The 20,099-nt window shown below is 44.2% G+C and overlaps 1 protein-coding gene across 1 annotated transcript in view; it reads left to right on the top strand.

Annotated features, from left to right (window-relative positions):
* LOC111981998 (LIM and SH3 domain protein 1) overlaps window positions 1–4,753 on the top strand; it is a 36,424-nt gene extending 31,671 nt beyond the window's left edge. The window contains exons 6-7 of the mRNA XM_024013505.2: window positions 429–547; window positions 923–4,753. Of these exons, the coding sequence (XP_023869273.1) occupies window positions 429–547; window positions 923–1,096 (293 nt within the window). The 3' untranslated portion in view covers window positions 1,097–4,753. The remainder of the gene's footprint in view (window positions 1–428; window positions 548–922) is intronic.
* The last annotated feature ends 15,346 nt before the right edge of the window (window positions 4,754–20,099 follow it).

Raw genomic sequence — 20,099 nt, 5'->3', positions numbered from 1 at the left:
TTTCTGCTCTGTGGACAGTTCCTGTTTGTAGCACACAATGATTGTGAGCTAGTGGTTTACCTGTGCATTCACTGTGTACATGTTATCAGCTTTCAATATCACTAACATAACTATTATAACAATGACTCTAACTGAAAGGCGCCAATAATTAACTGAAAGGCGCTAAATGATGGCTACAAGTTTTGACTTGCTGTGGAATTCAGAGCCCTGGGGCTGACCAATGGAATGCCAGTTAGGTAGAGGGGGAATACAGCAGGAGGAGATGAGAGACAGGTGGGTTGTTTCAGAGTGCCAGGGACTGGGGGGATCTTTTTGTCAGACTGAATAGCCAGAAATGTCTATCCTTCACTCTGATTCAGTCACTCAACCTCTCCCTCTCACATTACTCTCTCGCTCTCTCTCCTCCCCCTCCTTCCCTCTCTCACCAGTGTTCCAGCAGCAGCTGCCCCACCAGCCCCCTGCTGCGTCTAAGAACTACAACTATGAGCCGGCTGCTGCTCCTGGACCTGTCCGCCAGGCGGCTGCCGCCCCCCCTCCCAGCTCCGGGGTACGACAGAGACCCACCTCTCTACTGTGTTAGGATCCGTCCCAAACGGCACCCTAGTTCCCTACTTTAAAGCACTGCTTTTGACCAGGGCCCATTGGGGTCCGCTCAAATGTAGTGCACTATATAGGGAGTAGGGTGCCATTTGGGACGCAGCCACTGTTCTCTCCGCGTGGTCCAGGTGGACCCCACTGTGCCTGGCAGTATACACATGACCCGCCCTTGTAGCTTTGTCTCGTTAGCAGAGACTCTTCCTGTCTCTGTTGAATGTGGTGTTATAGGAACTTCATGTTCTCTTTCTCTCCCTTTCTCCATACCGTCTCCTTTCCCTCCTATTCCCTTTACACCCCCCCCCAACCCTTCTCTTTCTGTGTGTAGAAGCGGTACCAGGCAGTGTATGACTATGCTGCAGCCGATGAGGACGAGGTGGGCTTCCTGGAGGGAGACGTGATCGTAGACGCGCAGGTGATCGACGAGGGCTGGATGTATGGCCGTGTGGAGCGCACTGGCCAGCAGGGCATGCTACCTGCTAACTATGTAGAGGCCATCTGATCTGAGAGAGAGAGAAGTGGGAGTGGGGGGGAGAGAAGCAAGTGAAAAGCCCAGTGCCATCATCTTAATGCCGCTTTCTATTTCTTTCACCCGTTCTCTGATCTGTCCCTGTCTCTTATACACATCTAGATGTGTATAAGAGATCTGTCCTATAAGACCCCATCTTCCTCCCCTATCTCCTCTTCCAACCTCCCCCGGTGTACCCTTGGTCTGCTTTCCTCCCATAGACAGGCTCCCTCTCTGTCTCTCTGTCTGAATGTCTGTCTGTCTGCCTTGTCTGTCTCTGTCTGTGCTGCCGTCTGTCTAAATGTGTCTGCCTGTCTCTGTCCCAATTCTTCGGTCCACTAAGTGCTGTCCCAAGTGGAATTTAAGTCTTACTGAAGTATCATACCTCCATCTATATATATATATATATATATATATATACACACACATGTCAGGGGTCATACAGTGTATCACAACTGTCCTAGCTACAGCACTTCATATTCCAGCAAACTATGACGCAAAACGATATGAACCCTTCCCCCACCTCGTCAATCAAGTTGCCATGACGGCAGAGAACTGAGGCCAATGTGGTCCTGAGGAAATGAGTTTGGAATGTGGGTGTGGCATCTTCAGAAGTTTTTTTTTCTTTTTTCTTCTTCTTCTTTCCCATTTTTGAAACTGTCTGAAATTGGCCTAACTGGAAGCTCAGTGTAGAATGTTACTGTATCTGGGCAGTTAGAACTAAGCTTGAACATTTGACTTGTGTACATTCCATTAACCATCAATACCCCATTGTTGTCGCATCAGCCAGTCAGTGAGCAGTCTACAGTATCAGTCTTACCAGAGAGGTCTTATATATTTCTATATTACTACACATGCGCATTTATCAATATTACTTATCTGTTCCCTCACCTGTCTTACCCTGTCCTGCACTGCATTGTGGGTATTGTTCTGAAACTAAACTGGAATCCTATCTTAACTGAAGAGCACCTCCTGCCCATGCCTTGTACCTCAAGTTCAGGCATTTTAAGTGCAGGAGGGATCAGGGACGAGTTAGTTAGGGGACGTGGTTACAATCTAATTACAATCATGTCATCACCTTAGTCAGTGGGTGTGAAGATATTCCTCATTCTTGCTGTCTCCCGCTCGCAGCCTCAAATGCCTTCCGACAGTCTTACAGGAAGATGAGTGACGTGATGGTTATGGTTGGAGGGGGTTTGGGGAGAGAGGGGGCGGGATCAGGCCAGGCCCTGCCCCCTATTCCAAGATGACCAACATCCGAGTTGATCGATCGTAAGCGCGAAGGCCAAACACAATTCTCAAAACAATTCTGTATTGTGAATCTTCTTTTTCTTTTCTTTTGTTCGGTTGTTTAACATTCCAATCCTTATGAGAAGTGTTGAACGGAGGTCAGAAATCCAGGCTGTGGTAAATGTTAGTGTTTCTATTTCATATCATGCTGTGTTTTTTGTTGTTTTTTTGTTATTGTAAGAGGCTTATTCTAAAAATGTCAATGTATCAAATACGTTTCAGAAATAAAACGACAACTCGATTGATGAGCCAATAAGGCACGCTAGTTTGTCTAGACGTGTGCGTGTGCTGGGTTAGCAATCCCACAGATTTAGATTCATGGGGTAAATCAACCTTCAACCTCCCGGGTTATGTTTTTGCCAGATAATCGTCAACCCAATTTTCCTGTTTTATTGTGCAAACTCGTGACTGGACTATCTCACCCAGTGCTCTTGTCCTTGTAACTCTTGAGAAGTGGACAGCGATGTTCTGGAGTGCCACTGGCTCATGAATATTCACATGCTCATTAATGAGCAGTTGTCATGGCGCGTAGTAACATTAGGCCCGCCCTCTCACCTGCGTTAGAGATATTTCTGACACTCTACGGGCGGACTTTCCCTACCAAATATAGTGGCGAACCTGTGTTCCTTTGTTGCACGGAAAACGTAGAAATGTTATGCAACAATGACTTAACTGTCATAGTAGTAGCTACGAGATCCGTCTGGCTGTCCTATCATGGGCAGATAATTCCAGTGACCACGATCGTTGTACATTCCATGTCCTAAGGGACCGCGTGAGGCTTGGAGAGGGACGTGGTTTCAGTAGAGGGTGAACTCTACTTCCTCCTTGACCTCTGTTACTTCTCTCTTTCCCACCCTACTGTTTCTTTCTCTTCACTGTGACGGTCACAGATGAGGGGGACAACATGGGATTGAAAGTAATGTTCACCTTTTATGAAAACAATACTCTCCCCAAGTAGTTTGATGATATTGTACAGTTGTTTTGGGTTATAGGTCATGGTGCTGGGGGAAGGGGCTTTGCCTGCAGACTAAAGATGTAGTGTGGAATGATTTGATTTAATGAGGTGAGGGGCAGTATAAAGGGTAAACACTACCCATTTGAATACCCGTGTGGTGGAACGTGTTGGACAATAAGTAGGTGTTGACCGTTCATATCATTTTTGTCTTCAACTTTTGGAATGTGATGAGTTATAACAATGTTTTAAATGAATTGGAATGAACACAACGCACACCTCAACCTGACTAGATAATCAGATTGCCATGCAGATTTAAAGGTAAGTCTAGGCCTGCATTTAGCATCTAAGACCTCTTTACTTGTGACAACTGGACGTTTTTAAACTCATACACTGTATGAAGGGCAGTTTTGGGGCCGAGCTATTGGAAGTCTCATTGTTTTTGCTTCAGTAACCGAATAAAGAGTGAGGAGGAAGAAGAGGCAGTTTGGCTTGAAGTGAATAGAGTGCTCTCTGAGTTTTTATGAATTTGGATTGCCTTGTACAGTATCTGAAGTCGATGCCTCTCAAAAGAAAATTGCCTTGGCTACTTGGAGGCTTTGGTGTGTTTTACAGATGGGGAATAAACCAAGCCCACGTTGGCTGCCACAGCTGTTTTTCCCTTCGCATTGAAGTGATGTGGATTTGTTTTAGTTGCTAGGTAGACTTAGGAGGGAGGTGAATGACGGTGATGGTTGATTGGCGGGAAACGAATCCGAAGTGGCCAAAGACGAGACAATGGTGTTTGTGTGACTGGAGTGATGATAGACCACAGTGGCAAGGCATAGACATTTACTGTACCATGTTATAGTCTGTATTGGGTTGGATGGGGTTAGGGGAGGGGGAGAGATGCTGTTAACACATACTACTACCCCCCCCCCCCCCCCCAACCTGAGAGAGGGGGAGCAAGGAAAGAAGTTGAATCTGCCAGGAGACCAATATGCTCCTCGGCTTTGGTATCACTCCTGAACTCTGCTGTATCATATCTCATATCATCACCTTGTTCTCCTCCCCCAATGTGGTCCTATCAGTCCTATGGCCAAGAGTCCTCCAACCTTCTACCCCAATTAAAGACTCCTATATCCTATGCTTCTGATGAATCAATCATTCCCTGCTTTTGTATGATACTGGTATATAAAATCACATCAACCAAACACTGACCTAGCATTCAGACCGATGTTGTGCATCCATCAAAAAAATGATTTTGTTTTGTTATTCCTATTTTTTAACATGCATATATTGACATTCTTTAAAAAAAACAGACTCCAGTTGAATTTAAGGACCTGAGAAAAGCATAATGTTGCCCTGTTACAGCACTTCGAATTGTACTTAAACATTCTACAGATTCAATAAAATGTCATTTTTACTCAGTAGCGTCCAGTATTATTTGCTTCCTTCAGTGAAAAATGCTTCCTCATTCGTTGTGATTACTTGGCTATATGACTACGAGTTTGCTGAACGCAGATTGTATGTCTTAAACGTATATGGGACTGGGCCCTTAGCGTTAAACAAGGGACATATTTATTTTTGCTATGTCCCACCCTGGTTTTAATGTCTACGGGTATGCTTCCACGCGTGAAATATTATACAACATATCTGACGGGAGGGGTTTCATGTAGGGAAGAGATTATTCTGGTCCGGCTATTTCCGGAATCCGCCGATCTGCGCCGGTGTTGAGGCTGCCTATTTCTTCGTCGTGTGTTCTTGCGATACATCTGCATCCTCCGTTTCTGGCATTCTCATCATGTTGGACATTTTAATGTTGATGTTTTTCGCCATCATGGGACTCGTTTTCCTATCCTACATCATTTACATGTTATGATGTGTGTCCGGATTTTGGTCCCAGCCGGTGGACGGGCCGGAGATGTGGCGAGCCTCTCCTGCATCCGCGGTACCCATCGCTGACAATGGTAAACAGCGCACACAGATTAACACGTTTTATAGTAAGAATTCTGTATAGCTGTATTGCAAGAAGTCAGCCTCTTATGCTCTGTAGTTATTGAATTATAGATGTAACATTGAACAGATAATTTAGTCTTTCATTTTGTGTGTGTGTATATAACATTGCTGAAACATTGATGGGCAAATAATATTTGAGTATAATATGAAACCAGTGTTTGTAGTCAGCTTTATGATACGGAAATATTACTTCATACTGTTAGAATTCTTTCCACCTGTATTTATCTTCTTTCACTTATGAAGCAATATTATTGGTTATTAAGGTGCTGTGAACTCCCTTTACCACGTGTCCCTTGGGATATAAATAAAAGGAAAGCGTAACACAGACGGGGAGCATAATAAATGTGACATCTGTGCATCCTGCTGCATTTCTGTCCCAGGGAGGAGTGCTCTTCTACATGGAGGAGAAGGTGGGCTTTTACTGCCACTCTGGGGGAAATGAAGATGGCCAATCAGAGGGGGAAGACCTTGTAGGACACAGACTGGCAGCCGATGGACACATCCCCTCTGTGTAGATTCAGCCAACCTACTATGATGACCCGCTCGAGATCGGGTCTCCTGTACCCTAGTAGGCTCCAATTGGCAACCCCTGTACCCTACGCTCCATCCCTTCTGACTCTTCTAAAATTATTATCTGTGTGTAAAATGGATATGAGTTAGTAAGGATGTAAAGCTATAAGGAGTAAGGTTGTATTGCAGTAGTATTGTTTGTGCCTATTTGACTACACCGTGAGGGTTAACACTAACCCCCAAACTGTGCAATGTACAATATCTCCATGTTAAGTGCATGGTTTTGTGTTAGGCTGTATAAATAAGTCCCAATGAACTTTGATTGCTATTTTCTTAGTCATAGTGGTTTTCTATGAACATGCTGAGATGCTCTTGATTGACCTCTACTTGATATGTCTTGAAACAGGAATATATCCTCTCTGCCCTTTAACAGCTATTAGCAACAGTCAGACAGAGATTTATATTGACATGGCAGTACTAACAAAAAATGTATACATTAAAAGTATTAATAAGAATCGTGTTAGGGGAGAGAGATTGTCTTACGTCTGAGCTAAACTGTTTGTCAGGAGCTCTGTTGTCCTGGAAGAGAGGAATTCCATCTAATTATTGCATTAAATTGATAGGATCCGGAAGTAACTCACACATCATCACTGTTGGCACTGTAATCATGAATGACTGATTTATCTTAAACAGTATTGATAACAGTTGAGTCGTCCACACACTGAATGCATGTTTTTATCCCTCAGATTCATCACTGCAGTTAGTTTTTCTCTCACAAAACACAAGTGTTATATTTATCAGAGCCAAGGCAAATGGCGATAGTTTTGTGTTAAGCAAATAAAGATTTGTACACGGAAACCTGGCTAGCTTTATTTCACTTCAAAATGTGCGTAGGTGTTCGAGAGGGAGTGAATCATTCGTAGGATTTTTAAAAAAAATTTAAAGCCTACATTTTGAAGGTTTGAGTACAGAAGAAACAAGATCGCAAGCCAGCTGGACCTCGTGTCAGTTGCATTCAAGAGGGAATGTTTGTGCACATACAGTGCACAAAACATTAGGAACACGTTTCTAAGATTGAGTTGCACCCCATTTTGCCCTCTAAACAGCTTCGATTCGTTAGGGCTTGGACTCTACAATGTGTCGAATGCATTCCACAGGGATGCTGGCCCGTGTTGACTCCAATGCTTCCCACAGTTGTGTCGAGTTGGCTGGATGTCCTTTGGGCCGTGGAACATTCTTGACACACATGGGAAGCTGTTGAGAGTGAAAAACCCAGCAGCGTTGCAGTTCTTGACACACTCAAACCGTTGTGCCCGTCACCTACTACTATACCCCATTCAAAGGCGCTTCAATCCCATGCATTTGACCCAGTTCAGTTTTTAGAAATAAGTATTTCAAAATATGTTCAAATATTTTCAAATACTTCTGTAGAAGTAGTTGATTCGGCAGCCTTGCATTAATAGGACATTCTCAAAAACACTGAATATATGTATTTAAATAACAAATTCTTCAATACACATGTATTTGAACCCTGGTCTGAATCCTATTGTCTGGTGTTGGTGGTCTCTCTGTGACGACATGGCAGCTAAAACAGAGGTACGGGTGTGTATCTCAATTGGCACCGCATTCCCTTTATTGTCGTGCACTACTTTTAATAGGGTGCCATTTGGGACGTACCCACAGACGAGCTCAAAGGCAGGATGACATACAAGTCGGTGCTAGCTGCAGCTTGTACCTGCTGTGGCTTGTAACTAACTAGCTGTCTGAGAGAAGGTTGGAATCCTAATCAACCCGTGTTGATCATGTTGTTTGAAGTACAGGCAGGGCCATTTCTTGCATTTTCTTAATTTGATCTAATTCACTAGTACTGTATTTTATCAGCTCACTAAGTGATCTTGCATTTCTCATCTCATATGTATCTACTGTATTTTATACTATTCTATGGTATCTTAGTCAGTTCCGCTCTGACATTGCTCGTCCATATGTATGTAGTCTTCCTTCCTACTTAGAATTGTGTGTATTGGGTATATGTTGTGTAATTTGTTAGATATTTCTTGTTAGATATTGCTGCACTGTCGGAGCCTGAAGCACAAGCATTTCGCTACACCCGCAAAAACATCTGCTAATCACCTGTATGCGACCGATAAAATGTGATTTGAAAATAGCTGTGCAGCGAAGCTCCCCATCCAACCTGACAGAGCTTGAGAGGATCTGCAGAGAGGAATGGGAGAAACTCCCCAAATACAGGTGTGCCAAGCTTGTAGCGTCATACCCAAGAAGACTCGACGCTGTAATCGCTGCCAAAGATGCTTCAACAAAGTACTGAGTAAAAGGTCTGAATACTTATGTAAATGTTTTTATTTTTATAAATTTGCACAAATGTCTAAACCTGTTTTTGATTCAACATTATGGGGTATTGTGTGTAGGTTGATGAGGGGAAAAATACAATTTCATCCATTTAAGAACTAGGCTGCAACGTAACAAAATTTGTAAAAAGTCAAGGGGTCTGAATACTTTCCGAATGCACTGTATATCAAAGATGGTGAATAAATGAAGATGTCGCATAAATGTTTTTTTCCCCCCAATGAAAGAAATGGTCATGGTTCCTGTCTGTAAGTATGCGGTCTCTCTTTCGCGTGAGCTGTGATCTGACGTGGGAAAGCATATGCTCAAGATGGTCACGTGAGAGAGAATGCCCACTTACGCAGACAGGAACCATGACAATTTTCTTCAATGGGAAACTGCCCAATAACAGCTAGCTCTGGCCTGCTTATTTCTAATGTGTGAAGGCTCATCGAGGCTATTCAACTCTAAGGGCCAATCCAAGGAAATGTAAATATCTTCGCAATATATATAAGCTAACAAAACACACCAAAACTGACAAGGTGCATACTGATCAGTAAAGTAAAGAGGCTAACAATCAATAACACTCCCTTTCTTCTGCACAGTTCTCTCACAGTGAGAAACAAACAATAGGACACAAAAGTGTCTCAACACGGTCTCCTGTGTGAACAACATCCAAAGAACAAGTCAGTTAGTGTGATATACACTGAGTGTACAAAACATTAGGAACACCTGCTCTTTCTATGACAGACTGACCAGGTGAATCAAGGTGAACGCTATGATCCCTTATTGATGTCACCTGTTAAATCCACTTCAATCAGTGTAGATTTGGCGGAGGAGACTGGTTAAATCAATTTGGGCAAGACAAAATATTTAAGTGGCTTTGAAAGAGGTATGTTAGTAGGTTTGAGTGTGTCAAACTGCAACGTTGCTGGGTTTTTCACGCTCAACAGTTTCCCGTGTGTATCAAGAATGGTCCGCCACCCAAAGGACATCCAGCCAACTTGACACTGTGGGAAGCATTGGAGTCAACATGGGCCTCCCTTTACGGTCTTAAACTGGTCTTGAATGTACAGCAAACAACATGATTGACCTTTACCAGAGCTCGCAATCAGCCAGAGAAGGTTAGCATCGTCACATCTGGTGGCTTATCCATTGAAAAAGTGTCATCCGACAAATACCTAGGTATATGGTTGGATGACAAGTTGTCCTTTAAAGTTCATATGGATAATCTTGTGTGGACGCTTAAAATTGAAATTGGGTTTTTATTTTCGTAATAAGGCTTGCTTCCCGCTTATGGCTAGAAAGAAACTTGTTCAGGCCACTTTTCTCTCATTGATTATGGTGACTTGTTGTATATGCATGCAGCCTCCTCTGTTCTACAGAGACTGGACTCTGTTTATCATGCAGCCTTGCGCTTTATTACAAATGCTAAGTCACTCACCCACCATTGCACCTTGTACCAAATGGTGGGTTGGACCTCACTTTGTATGCGCAGAAAGCTACATTTTGTATGTGTTTACCCTTTTGGGTAAACTCCCTCTTTACCTCTGAAGTCTGGTCTCCTTCACCACCAGCAGTTACCATACCCGGACTGCTAGGTGGTTCCTACTTTAAAGTCTACCGGACATTTACAGTATTAGGCAAGACTGCCTTCTCGTCTTGTGCACCAGAGACATGGAATAGACCACAATCCATCCTTCATCTAGATATGTTAGTGCCACTGAATGAATTTAAATTTGATGGAAGACTCCGTTACAGAGGAGTGTAAATGCTTTTTTTTTTAGGCTGGATCATGTTGTTGAATTGTATTGTTGTATGTTTGAATTCTGTAAAGTATTGATTGTTGCTGCCTTCTTGGCAGATCTCCCTTGAAAAAGAGACTCTGGGTCTCAGTGGGCTCTTCCTTGTTAAGTAAAGGTTTTATTACATTTTTTTTAATTAGGGTGAATTACCAAAGGTGGCAGGTTTGGTGAGGTTATTGGAGCCCGAGCCTTGCACTGATGGTCAGGATAAAGATGAGTCTGTTATTTTTGGAGAAAGTAGACACCCGCCTTTTGGCTGATCAACATGTGGTTTCAGGTTGGGTGAAAACATAATTGGGTGCTGTGGAGTCAGTGAAGGTAACCAGAGGTGGGTTTGTAATAATTGTTTGTGTTTCTGTCCGTCACAGGGGGCGGGCACTCCGCGCCACACAAATGGGGACAAGAGCGGTGACTTGTTTTTCCCTCAAGAACATGGTGCCATTGAAAGGAGTGATTGCTGGGGTAGCGGTAAATGTGAAGGTGGACCAGATGAAGGGGAAGATTCCCGGTGTTTGTGATGCTCGTCGTTTGGTGCGACGCAGACAGAGTGGCGTGAGTTTTGATGCTGAGTCTTTGCCCTACAAAGTGATGTTAGGATATTTCAGTTATCCCGTATGAGCTTATGGGCATGTGGCAGCAGTGTGTGGGAGGTAGGTTCCTAGGTGTGAGAAGTGTGCAGAAGGGCGTGAGACAAAGGAATACGTAGTATTGTGGAAAGAAGCGCTATGTGTTAAATGTAGGTGTGCCTATGGTGCTGAGGATGAGAAGTGTCCGGTGCGAGAGAGGCAGGTTGAGGTTACCAGGGTTAGAGTAGTGCAGATTGTGTCGTATGCTGAGGCAGTGAAGAAAATAAAGGAGGATGGGTCAAAGGTGAGGATGGGTCAAAGGTGAGGGATCCGTGTGAGTAGGAGATCTGTGTCAGCAGAGGTATAGACCAACGAGTGATATAAGTTTGGCTTCTTAGCGTTTATAGCAATGGTTGTCAACTGTACCGCAGGGATGGAACGTAAAATCGCAGAAAATATAGGTTGTGGTGGCAGCCGCAGAGAAGTATTTGGGTGAAGGAGATTTGACTTCAGAAGAGTTACAGGGTGTGTTGAGTGGTGGTCTCTCGTCCTCCGTTGGCCTGGGCTAGGAACAGATAGGGTTAAATCGTGGAATTGAGTTATTAATGAGTGTAGGGTTAGATGGCAGGGTCGTTTTTATACTTGTATCATGTTTTGTTGTTGTTGCGTAAAGTATAAGGGATTTATACCCGGTCTAGTTGGTGGCGGTAATGCAGCATATATTGGACGCCAACCGGCGTTGCACCTCACTGGAGAAGAAGCTAACGTTAGCTCGCGCTGGTCATCTACTGTATTTAGGTCAGCTGCAATGCTAGCTAGAATTCCATTTCCTCCATGAACGAAGCAAACTATCTAACTAGCTACCAACCTAGAAAATAGTGATTTATAGCAAGAAAGTGGTGTTGGTGATTTTATATAAACGGAGTATATTCATTAGATAAGCTAGTACGGCGGTGGTCTGCATTGTTTATTATGGGTTCTCGAGTTCAGCTTTCCGATTCTCTTCCCGAGCTACCAGAAAGGCTTTGTTTATAAACATTCTGCTTTGGTTTGTACTAGACTGGGTCATCGTCACTTCTGGATGTATAACTTATGATGATAAACCATCTGGTTAGAACCATCTGCTCTTACCATGATAAACAGATTTCCCAATCTTCTCTTTCTCTTCTTCATCTTTAATGTTGACATTCATTCTGAGTGTTAGACTGTAGTCTTCCAGCTTCACTGATGCCATTTCTGAATCCAGGGGTGAATTCATTCATCGGAATCCGTAGCAAAACGTTTGGTCTGTAGCAAAACGTTTTGCAACAGAAACCGTTTACGCGAGGAAGCAAACGGAAAGAAACAAGAGTGACCTATCTGAATTTGTCGAAAAGAATAGAATCTCATGTTTCCGTTGCAAAACGTTTTCCGTTTGGATAAACGGGTTCAGTTGTAAAACATTTTGCAACCGACAATGTTTTGCTACGGAATCCGATTTATGAATACACCCTTCTCCTGCAAACAGTAATCTCAGTTACCCAGAAGTACATTATCGCGGAATTACACGTAGAATCTGCCCACGAGACATTATGCATAAGTGTTTGCAACAGGAGGCTTGTGGTAATGCTGGGGCGGAATAATTTGAACGGTATCAAATACAGCAAAAACATAGTTTCCATGTATTTTATGCCATTCCATTTGCTCCTGTCCGGCCATTATTAGCCGTTCTCCCCTAAATATTGTCCACTGGTGTTTGCCCTCACTGTCAATCTGGAAACACTGGATAGGAGCCCAGTCCAGGGGTGCGTTCAGTTTGTTTAAACGTTTGCTACGTTGCGTGACTGTTTATACTGAACGAAACGTTTCCCCAAAACGTTCAACCCACAACCCAACCCCCCGTTTTTCAACTGATCATTTAGAACAGTTCCGTTTAATTGAACGTTGCGCACCGTTTTGTCGTACTAAACGCAGCCCTGAATAGACATTTGAGTTCAATCTCTTGGTCCTCCCCTGGGCGTGCTGTATCCCATCCCACTTTATGCACCATCACATTTTTAACAATTGCTGCCTAAAATGCTGTGGTACCTGCTTGCTGTGGCGCGGTCGCGTTCCCCTGCTCAGACGTTGCATGAATCAACCAATGGTTGCGTGCCACGTCATCGACTGTGCTATCGACTGACAGATTCCTATAACATGTGATGTGGTTAGCTGATACGTAAAATACCTATCCAGGCTTCATAAGATCTGGCAGGCGTCAGCAACGCCTGGGCAGAGGAACGCGCCCAGTAGGAGAGGTTGTGGTAGACCTGAGCAATCACAGGTGAGTTCACAGCTCTTTCACTCTGGGTATCGATATCAATGACCCCCCCCCCCCCCTCCCTTCAAAAGGACCATCAATACACAGAGTTTTACAAGACTATTTAGATAATCAACTGGGCATTTCAACAGCCTGGCCCTCATTATAGACCTGGACATATATTGTTTTACCTGGCCACTGTTTCAAATGCTAACTTTTTAGCATTTGTGGCACAAAGTCAATAGTAGAGGACGTTAGCATTTTTGCGCTTCATGTCCACATCATCCTAAAGTATTGTAGCGATCCGCGCTATATGAGCGACATTACATCTCCGACCAAGTGGGTTAACCCTATTGGCCCGATGCGTAGGATGTTTAAGTTTCACGCCAGCAACCCAGATTCACTTCCTTGCCCCGTAGTTTGCTACATTGGTGTCAGAAGTGGGATAGCGGGCATGTTAGGGGACTGACTAGTTGAAGCTTGGGGACTTGCTTTCCCCGTTCGGAAAGGGGCAGTGTAGGGATCCTCCCTATATGAACCATGTTACAATTCTCACAAAGTGGATTAACGTTATTGGCACGATGTATAGGGTGCTTACCTTTCACGCTAGCGACCCGGGTTCACTCCACAGCCCTGCTGTTTGCCTCAGTATCTAAAGATTTATTGTGTAACTCAACAAAGTTACTTATGGACGATAAAGCGTGGATTGCTGTCATACCTTGTCCAAAGACTGCTTACAAGATAAGGAAACCAATATGTCATTTTATCATATGGGTGAACTATCCCTTTAATGTTATTTAGGCTATCCAGTTTTCTTGAAGAAAATCATGTTTCAACTTTTTTAACAAAACAATAAGCACATTTATCCTCCCCTTCTCCCACCCACTTCTCCCCCTCTCATCCCCCACTCCATCTGTCCGTTTTAATGGCATTGGCACTCAAGGCTTATCAGAACTGGTTCTCACAGACAGACAATACATAATAGCAGTATACTATAGATGATATACGGTCCTCAAATCCAAATTTGGACCTCGAAGCCAGTTCTACTGCTTCTTTTCATTCTTCCCCTCTAATTTTGGACGGGTTTAGATCTGGGACACCATATGGGTGCAATTCATTATCAGTTAAAGAGAAAAGCAGCAGTATTCCGGACCTCATAGGCCAGGGTCTGGGAATGAGGGATTATCACTCAAGGGGTGGGATACATCCCAATAGTCTTATAGTGGCCTTCTCTCTTTGTCTCCTCTCCTTAATTTGTACTGCTCTGAAAACACAGGACAGGTAGCATCAACATGGTGGATGGGAATTTGTTCTCACCTATCTCGGTATTTCACACAGGCATTGTGTGAGCTGAGATGCTGCACAGTTAATGACGACAGATCCTGCCACGTAGGCAGTGCAACTGTTATTTGTGGTGCTGGCGACATCTTGTGGTTGGCTCATGTAAATCCAATCGCAACCGCAATATAAACACAATATGTAAAGTGTTGGTCCCATGTTTCATGAGCTAAAATAAAAGATCACAGAAATTCATAAGAATTTCATATGAAATTTACTCCACCAATCAGGCTTTTATTGTAGAGTGGCCAGATGGAAGCCACTCCTCAGTAAAAGGCACATGACAGCCCAATTTGAGTTTTCCAAAAGGCACCTAAAGGAGAAACAAGATTCTCTGGTCTGATTAAACCAAGATTGAACTCTTTGGCCTGAATGCCAAGCGTCACATCTGGAGGAAACCTGGCACCATCCCTACGGTGAAGCATGGTGGTGGCAGCATGCTGTGGGGATGTTTTTCAGCGGCAGGGACTGGGAGACTAGTCAGGATCGAGGGAAAGATGAACAGAGCAAAGTACAGAGATCCTTGATGAAAACCTGCTCCAGAGCACTCAGGACCTCAGACTGGGGTGAAGGTTCACCTTCCAACAGGACAACGACCCTAAGCACACAGCCAAGACAGCGCGGGAGTGGAAAATATATTCTATATTTGAGATTTTTCAAAGTAGCCACCCTTTGCCTTGACGACAGCTTTGCACACTCTTGGCATTCTTTCAACCAGCTTCACCTGGAATGCTTTCCCAACAGTCTTGAAGGAGTTCGCACATATACTGAGCACTTGTTGGCTGCTTTTACTTCACAAATTGGTCCAACTCATCCCAAACCATTTCAATTGGGTTGAGGTCGGTGATTGTGGAGGCCAGGTCATCTGATGCAGCACTCCATCACTCTCCTTCTTGGTCAAATAGCCCTTACACAGCCTGGAGGTGTGTTGAGTCATTGTTCTGTTGAAAAACAAATGCTAGTCCCACTGAGCGCAAACCAGATGAGATGGCGCAAAATGCTGTGGTAGCCATGCTGGTTAAGTGTGCCTTGAATTCTAAATAAATCACGGACCGTGTCACCAGCAAAGCACCCCCACACCATCACACCACCTCCTCCATGCTTCACGGTGGGAACCACACATGCGGAGAACCTCCGTTCACCTACTCTGCGTCTCGAAAGACACAACGGTTAGAACCAAAAATCTCAAATTTGGACACATCAGACCAAAGGACAGATTTCCACTGGTATAATGTGCATTGCTCATGTTTCTTGGCCCAAGCAAGTCTCTTCTTCTTATTCGTGTCCTTTAGTAGTGGTTCCTTGCAGCAATTCGACCATGAAGGCCTGATTCATGCAGTCTCCTTTGAACAGTTAATGTTGAGATGTGTCTGTGAAGCAGTTATTTGGGCTGCAATCTGAGGTGCAATTAAATCCAATGAACCTATCCTCTGTAGCAGAGGTAACTCTGGGTCTTCCTTTCCTCTGGCGGTCCTCATGAGAGCCAGTTTCATCATAGCGCTTGATGATTTTTGCGGCTGCAAATTTTTTTCCCTGATTGACTGCCCTTCCTGTCTTAAAGTAATGATGGACTGTCGTTTCTCTTCTTTTGTTTGACCTATTCTTGCCACAATCTGTATACCAACCCTACGTTGTCGCAACACAACTGATTGGTTCAAATGCATTAAGAAGGAAAGAAATTCCACAAATTAACTTTTAACCAGACACACCTGTTAATTGAAATGCATTCCAGGTGACTACCTCATGAAGCTGGTAGAGAGAATGCCAAGAGTGTGCAAAGCTGTCACCAAGGCAAAGGGTGGCTACATTGAAGAATCTCAAATATAAAATATATTTTGATTTGTTTAACACCTTTTTTGGTGACCACATGATATGTGTTATTTCATAGTTTTGTTTTAATGTAGAAAATAGTAAAGATAAAGAGAAATTCATGAATGAATAGGTGTGTCCAAACTTTTGACTTGTACTGTATGTAAATGTGATATTTCATTTTTTTATATAAATGTGCACAAATTTCTAAACCTTTTTTTGATTCGTCATTATGGGGTATTGTGTGCCGATTGGTGAGGGGAAAAAACGATATAATCAATTTTAGAAGAAGGCTGTAACGTAACAGAATGTGGAAAAAGTCAAGTAGAGTTCAAATTCATGTATTGGCCTAGCATGACAATGGCACCCAAGATGATAATACCATATTTGGATACATTTCAAATGCAATGTTAAACCAGAATGTATATTCAGATACTGCAGACATTCGGTAGATTGGGCTTTTTATGTCAACAGCCCGAATTATAGGCCCATATAAAAACAATTGAGTTCAACATACACCACCTAGACAGGTTTAATGCAGTACCCGAAGTATCCAGTAGGTGTCCCGCTCTACTCAGATAATACGTAGCCATACACATCAAAGTCAATGTAATCATAGATAATTATTCCATGATAATACCGCGTCTGTTACAGCCAATTGAAAACTATGAGTATGTCAAAGAGGTCTAGGAAGACCAAAATTCCCCTGCTCTGATGCCATATTCTTCTACTGTATTCCATCTTTTGATTTGTGGTAACATTATTGCTCAATGGCATTGGAGCTTCTATTTCACAATTTGAACACAATCATAACATAATTATACGTCTTGTTGAATAAAGGCATCAATTCAACAGATGATGGTGACTGTCAGAAATCACCCCACAGGACTGAGAGCACCAGAGTCTCTAGAATCTTCGTCCCTAATTTTACACAAGGTCAATCAGTTTTAAAGACTGTATTATTGCATATTGAGGGGGTATAATACATTTCCATTCGATTATAATCTTGCCTATTTATTAGCTTTTTTTTCTGGATGGTCTGAATCCCTACTTGCAGCACCACTGTCTTCTTCTCAAACTACATTATCAGCTTTTAGCCCAATAAAGGTACGTTTTTTACCCTGGTACCCCCTCTACCTCCTTCAGCCACTACTAAAGTTTCCCCCTGATATGGCCATGCCCAGCCAGTCCCACTCTGTCAAATATTCTGCATTCCACCGCTGATAATATAATCTACCACTCTCACTGCAACAATACCCCTGCTGTTCTATCTTAGAAAGGCAGTAGCTCACACACACACACACACACACACACTTCTCAGTTCAAACAGGAATATTGGAATGACAAGATCAAATGAAATTGCGGCTCTCCGAACACTGTCGACGTTGTTCATTAGGATAAAGAAGGTATAGAGAGAGAAGCATTACTGACAATCCACCCTTCCATACAGAGACAAATAACCAAGACGAAAAGAAAGTAGGCCACATCTTTTTTAAATGCTGTTTGATGCCCCCAATCGTTGTCTCCCCTACTCTCGCCCCCTAGTCCCCTCGGCTCACCCCTAGCTAGCATAATATCTATCACACAGTAATCCAGGCAGCAGGTCACAGCTATGTTATGTGTCAGTTGAATCAGAATAAGCCAGAACAGGTGCCGTTTTGTTTTTCAGATGTGGACAGACCGTGGATTCCCCCTGCTTACCAGATTAACCCATGGTGTTTTTATGTGTAGGATGATTGAGTGGGCTATACATGTGTTTCATGCAGTGTTGTGGCTGATATAGAAAATGTAGAGTTTGGCATACAAATTGATTGAATGATGGTATTTATGCATGGTATGATCACAATGGCCCCCATGGCATTGAGAGAGAGAGAACTTTTGTTCATTCGGTTAAATTTTTTTAATGTTTTATTGTTTATCTCACTTTTGTTTATTATCTACTTCACTTGCTTTGGCAATGTTAACATATGTCTCCCATGCCTATAAAGCCCTTGAATTGAATTGAGCGAGAAGGGTGAGGGGTGGGGGATATAGCAGCAAGGGGAAAAGGAGGAGGGAGGAGTAATACAATAGAGGAGGAGAGGGAAGGGGAGGGAGATAGACAGAGCAGAGAAAGAAAAAGAAGTGGAGAAGAAAGGAGAGAGAGAAAGAGAGAGAGAGCGTTTGTGTTTAAGTTTAGCCATAGCCTTCAGTGAGTTGTCCAGTTCCTGTTGTTGAGGGGAGGGGGGGAGGGAAACTATGGAAGATGTGTTTTTCCTGACTGACCAAGAATGACCGTGTGTGCCTCTGTGTTTACATGTTTGTGTATATTCCCATGTCCTGTGGGTAGACAAACAGTTGACCCTTACTCCCTATATCACTTTCCCTGTCTGTGGCAATGCATCACTAAACATTTGTGAGGGAAGCACCATGAAAAACATGCATTCCTTAAAGGGGCCCAGGGATCCCTGTAGCCCTCCCCTGCTCTCCCCTTTCCCCCAATCACAGTACCAGGACTACATGTCCCAACATGCTCCCCCCTTACAGTGGGTCATACATCCTGCCAATGGTTTTGTACCAGGAGACCTCTGGTTGGTGTATTCTATGGCAACTTTGGTTTTCACAGAGGCATTAGCTGGACAGCTGGCAGAGGGTCCCTCAGACCTCTACCAGGAGTCACATGGTCTGGCCCGACCAACCCCTTTCCTCACTCCTCTCTCGCCCCCCTCCCTTCTACTCTCTCATTTGCTCATTCTGGCTCTGTGTCGCTACAGCGAGAGGGGGAGGGGAGGAGGGAAGTGGAGAGAAAGAGGAGGGAGGGAAGAGGAGGAAGGGGGCAGCAACAGAGGGGGAGTCGAGGCGAGTGAAAGAGAGAAAGAGAGCGGGAGACCTCTCCCTGTGCAATTCTGCTATCAGTGAGAGAGGTGAAGATTCCACACACGCCCTGTTTCCCACTGCAGCTCCACGGAAACAAGCAGAACGACAGAAAACAGAGGAAGGACAGGAGAGGAGCGACTGGCAGGATAAACACAGGCTGTCAGAGCCACAGAGAGGAGGGAGAAGGAGCGAGGTATAGACAGGGAGAATCATGCCTCTCCAGAGGGTCGCAGCCGCCCGCTGCTTGGCTGCCTTGCCTATTTGAGGAGAGGAGGATCGCAGTTGGGAATACTGAGCCAAGAACGCTGAAGGAGAGCCAAGGAGACGCCGGTGATTCTGTACCATGAGCGGGAACAGGAGGAGGGAGGAGGCTCACTGAAAACATGGACCAGGTGAGGAGAGGAAGGGAGGAGCAGAGGGACAGGGAAATGCCGCGTAGTACCTACACACACAATACACATTCCTTACACACACTAAACACACAGTAGACCCTCTGATTCATTCATAACATCCACCACCCCACCTATTTCCGTCCCAACACCCCTGGCCACCGGGTAAAAACAAACAGCACAGCATGCTTCTTCTCTGCCGCTACTACCATATCTTATCCCCCCTGATACTGCTGCCGGTCTCCGTCAGGCTGAGGGGCGGTGGGGTGCCGGGCCGGGGGGAGGGAGCCACCGGGTGTGCCTGTCGTCAAACAGCCACCACCAGAAACCAGGCCTCTAGAGGGTTGACAATACCACTCAATACTATGTATTTTTCTCCCAGATTTGTACTGTGATCAACAATACACAGGAGAGAGATGACTTGCTTTGGCAATGTAAACATATGTTTGCCGTGCCAATGAAGCCCTTTTGGATTGAACTGGAGGGAGAGAGACAGGGGTGTGGCTGTGGTTAAGCAGGCATCCTTGATGATCTCTCTTAACCAGATCCCTGTAATTAGCACCGTGTCACATTATCAGTTAGCATGGAGGGGATGGCAACGCTAATCAGGGCTTGACTACGGTCGTATGCGTCACTGTGTGTGTAACCCATTGACTTTAAGGAGGGTGTCACGGTGAGGACGGACGCCATGCAACAGGGCTCTCTGGGGAGGATGCGCAGACAGAGGGGAGTAGAGAGTAGATGGATAGAGATGAGCAAACGCTCTCTCTGAGCTATCCAACCAGGACCACAAGTTCACTCATAAAAAGAGTTTACTCACCGGTGTGTACTTGTTCTCCTATAATGATCAGGACCCCGGTGTC

The sequence above is a fragment of the Salvelinus sp. IW2-2015 genome, linkage group LG20, assembly GCF_002910315.2.
Source record: "Salvelinus sp. IW2-2015 linkage group LG20, ASM291031v2, whole genome shotgun sequence".
NCBI lineage: Eukaryota > Metazoa > Chordata > Actinopteri > Salmoniformes > Salmonidae > Salvelinus > Salvelinus sp. IW2-2015.
This window is presented reverse-complemented; position numbering and strand designations above follow the sequence as displayed.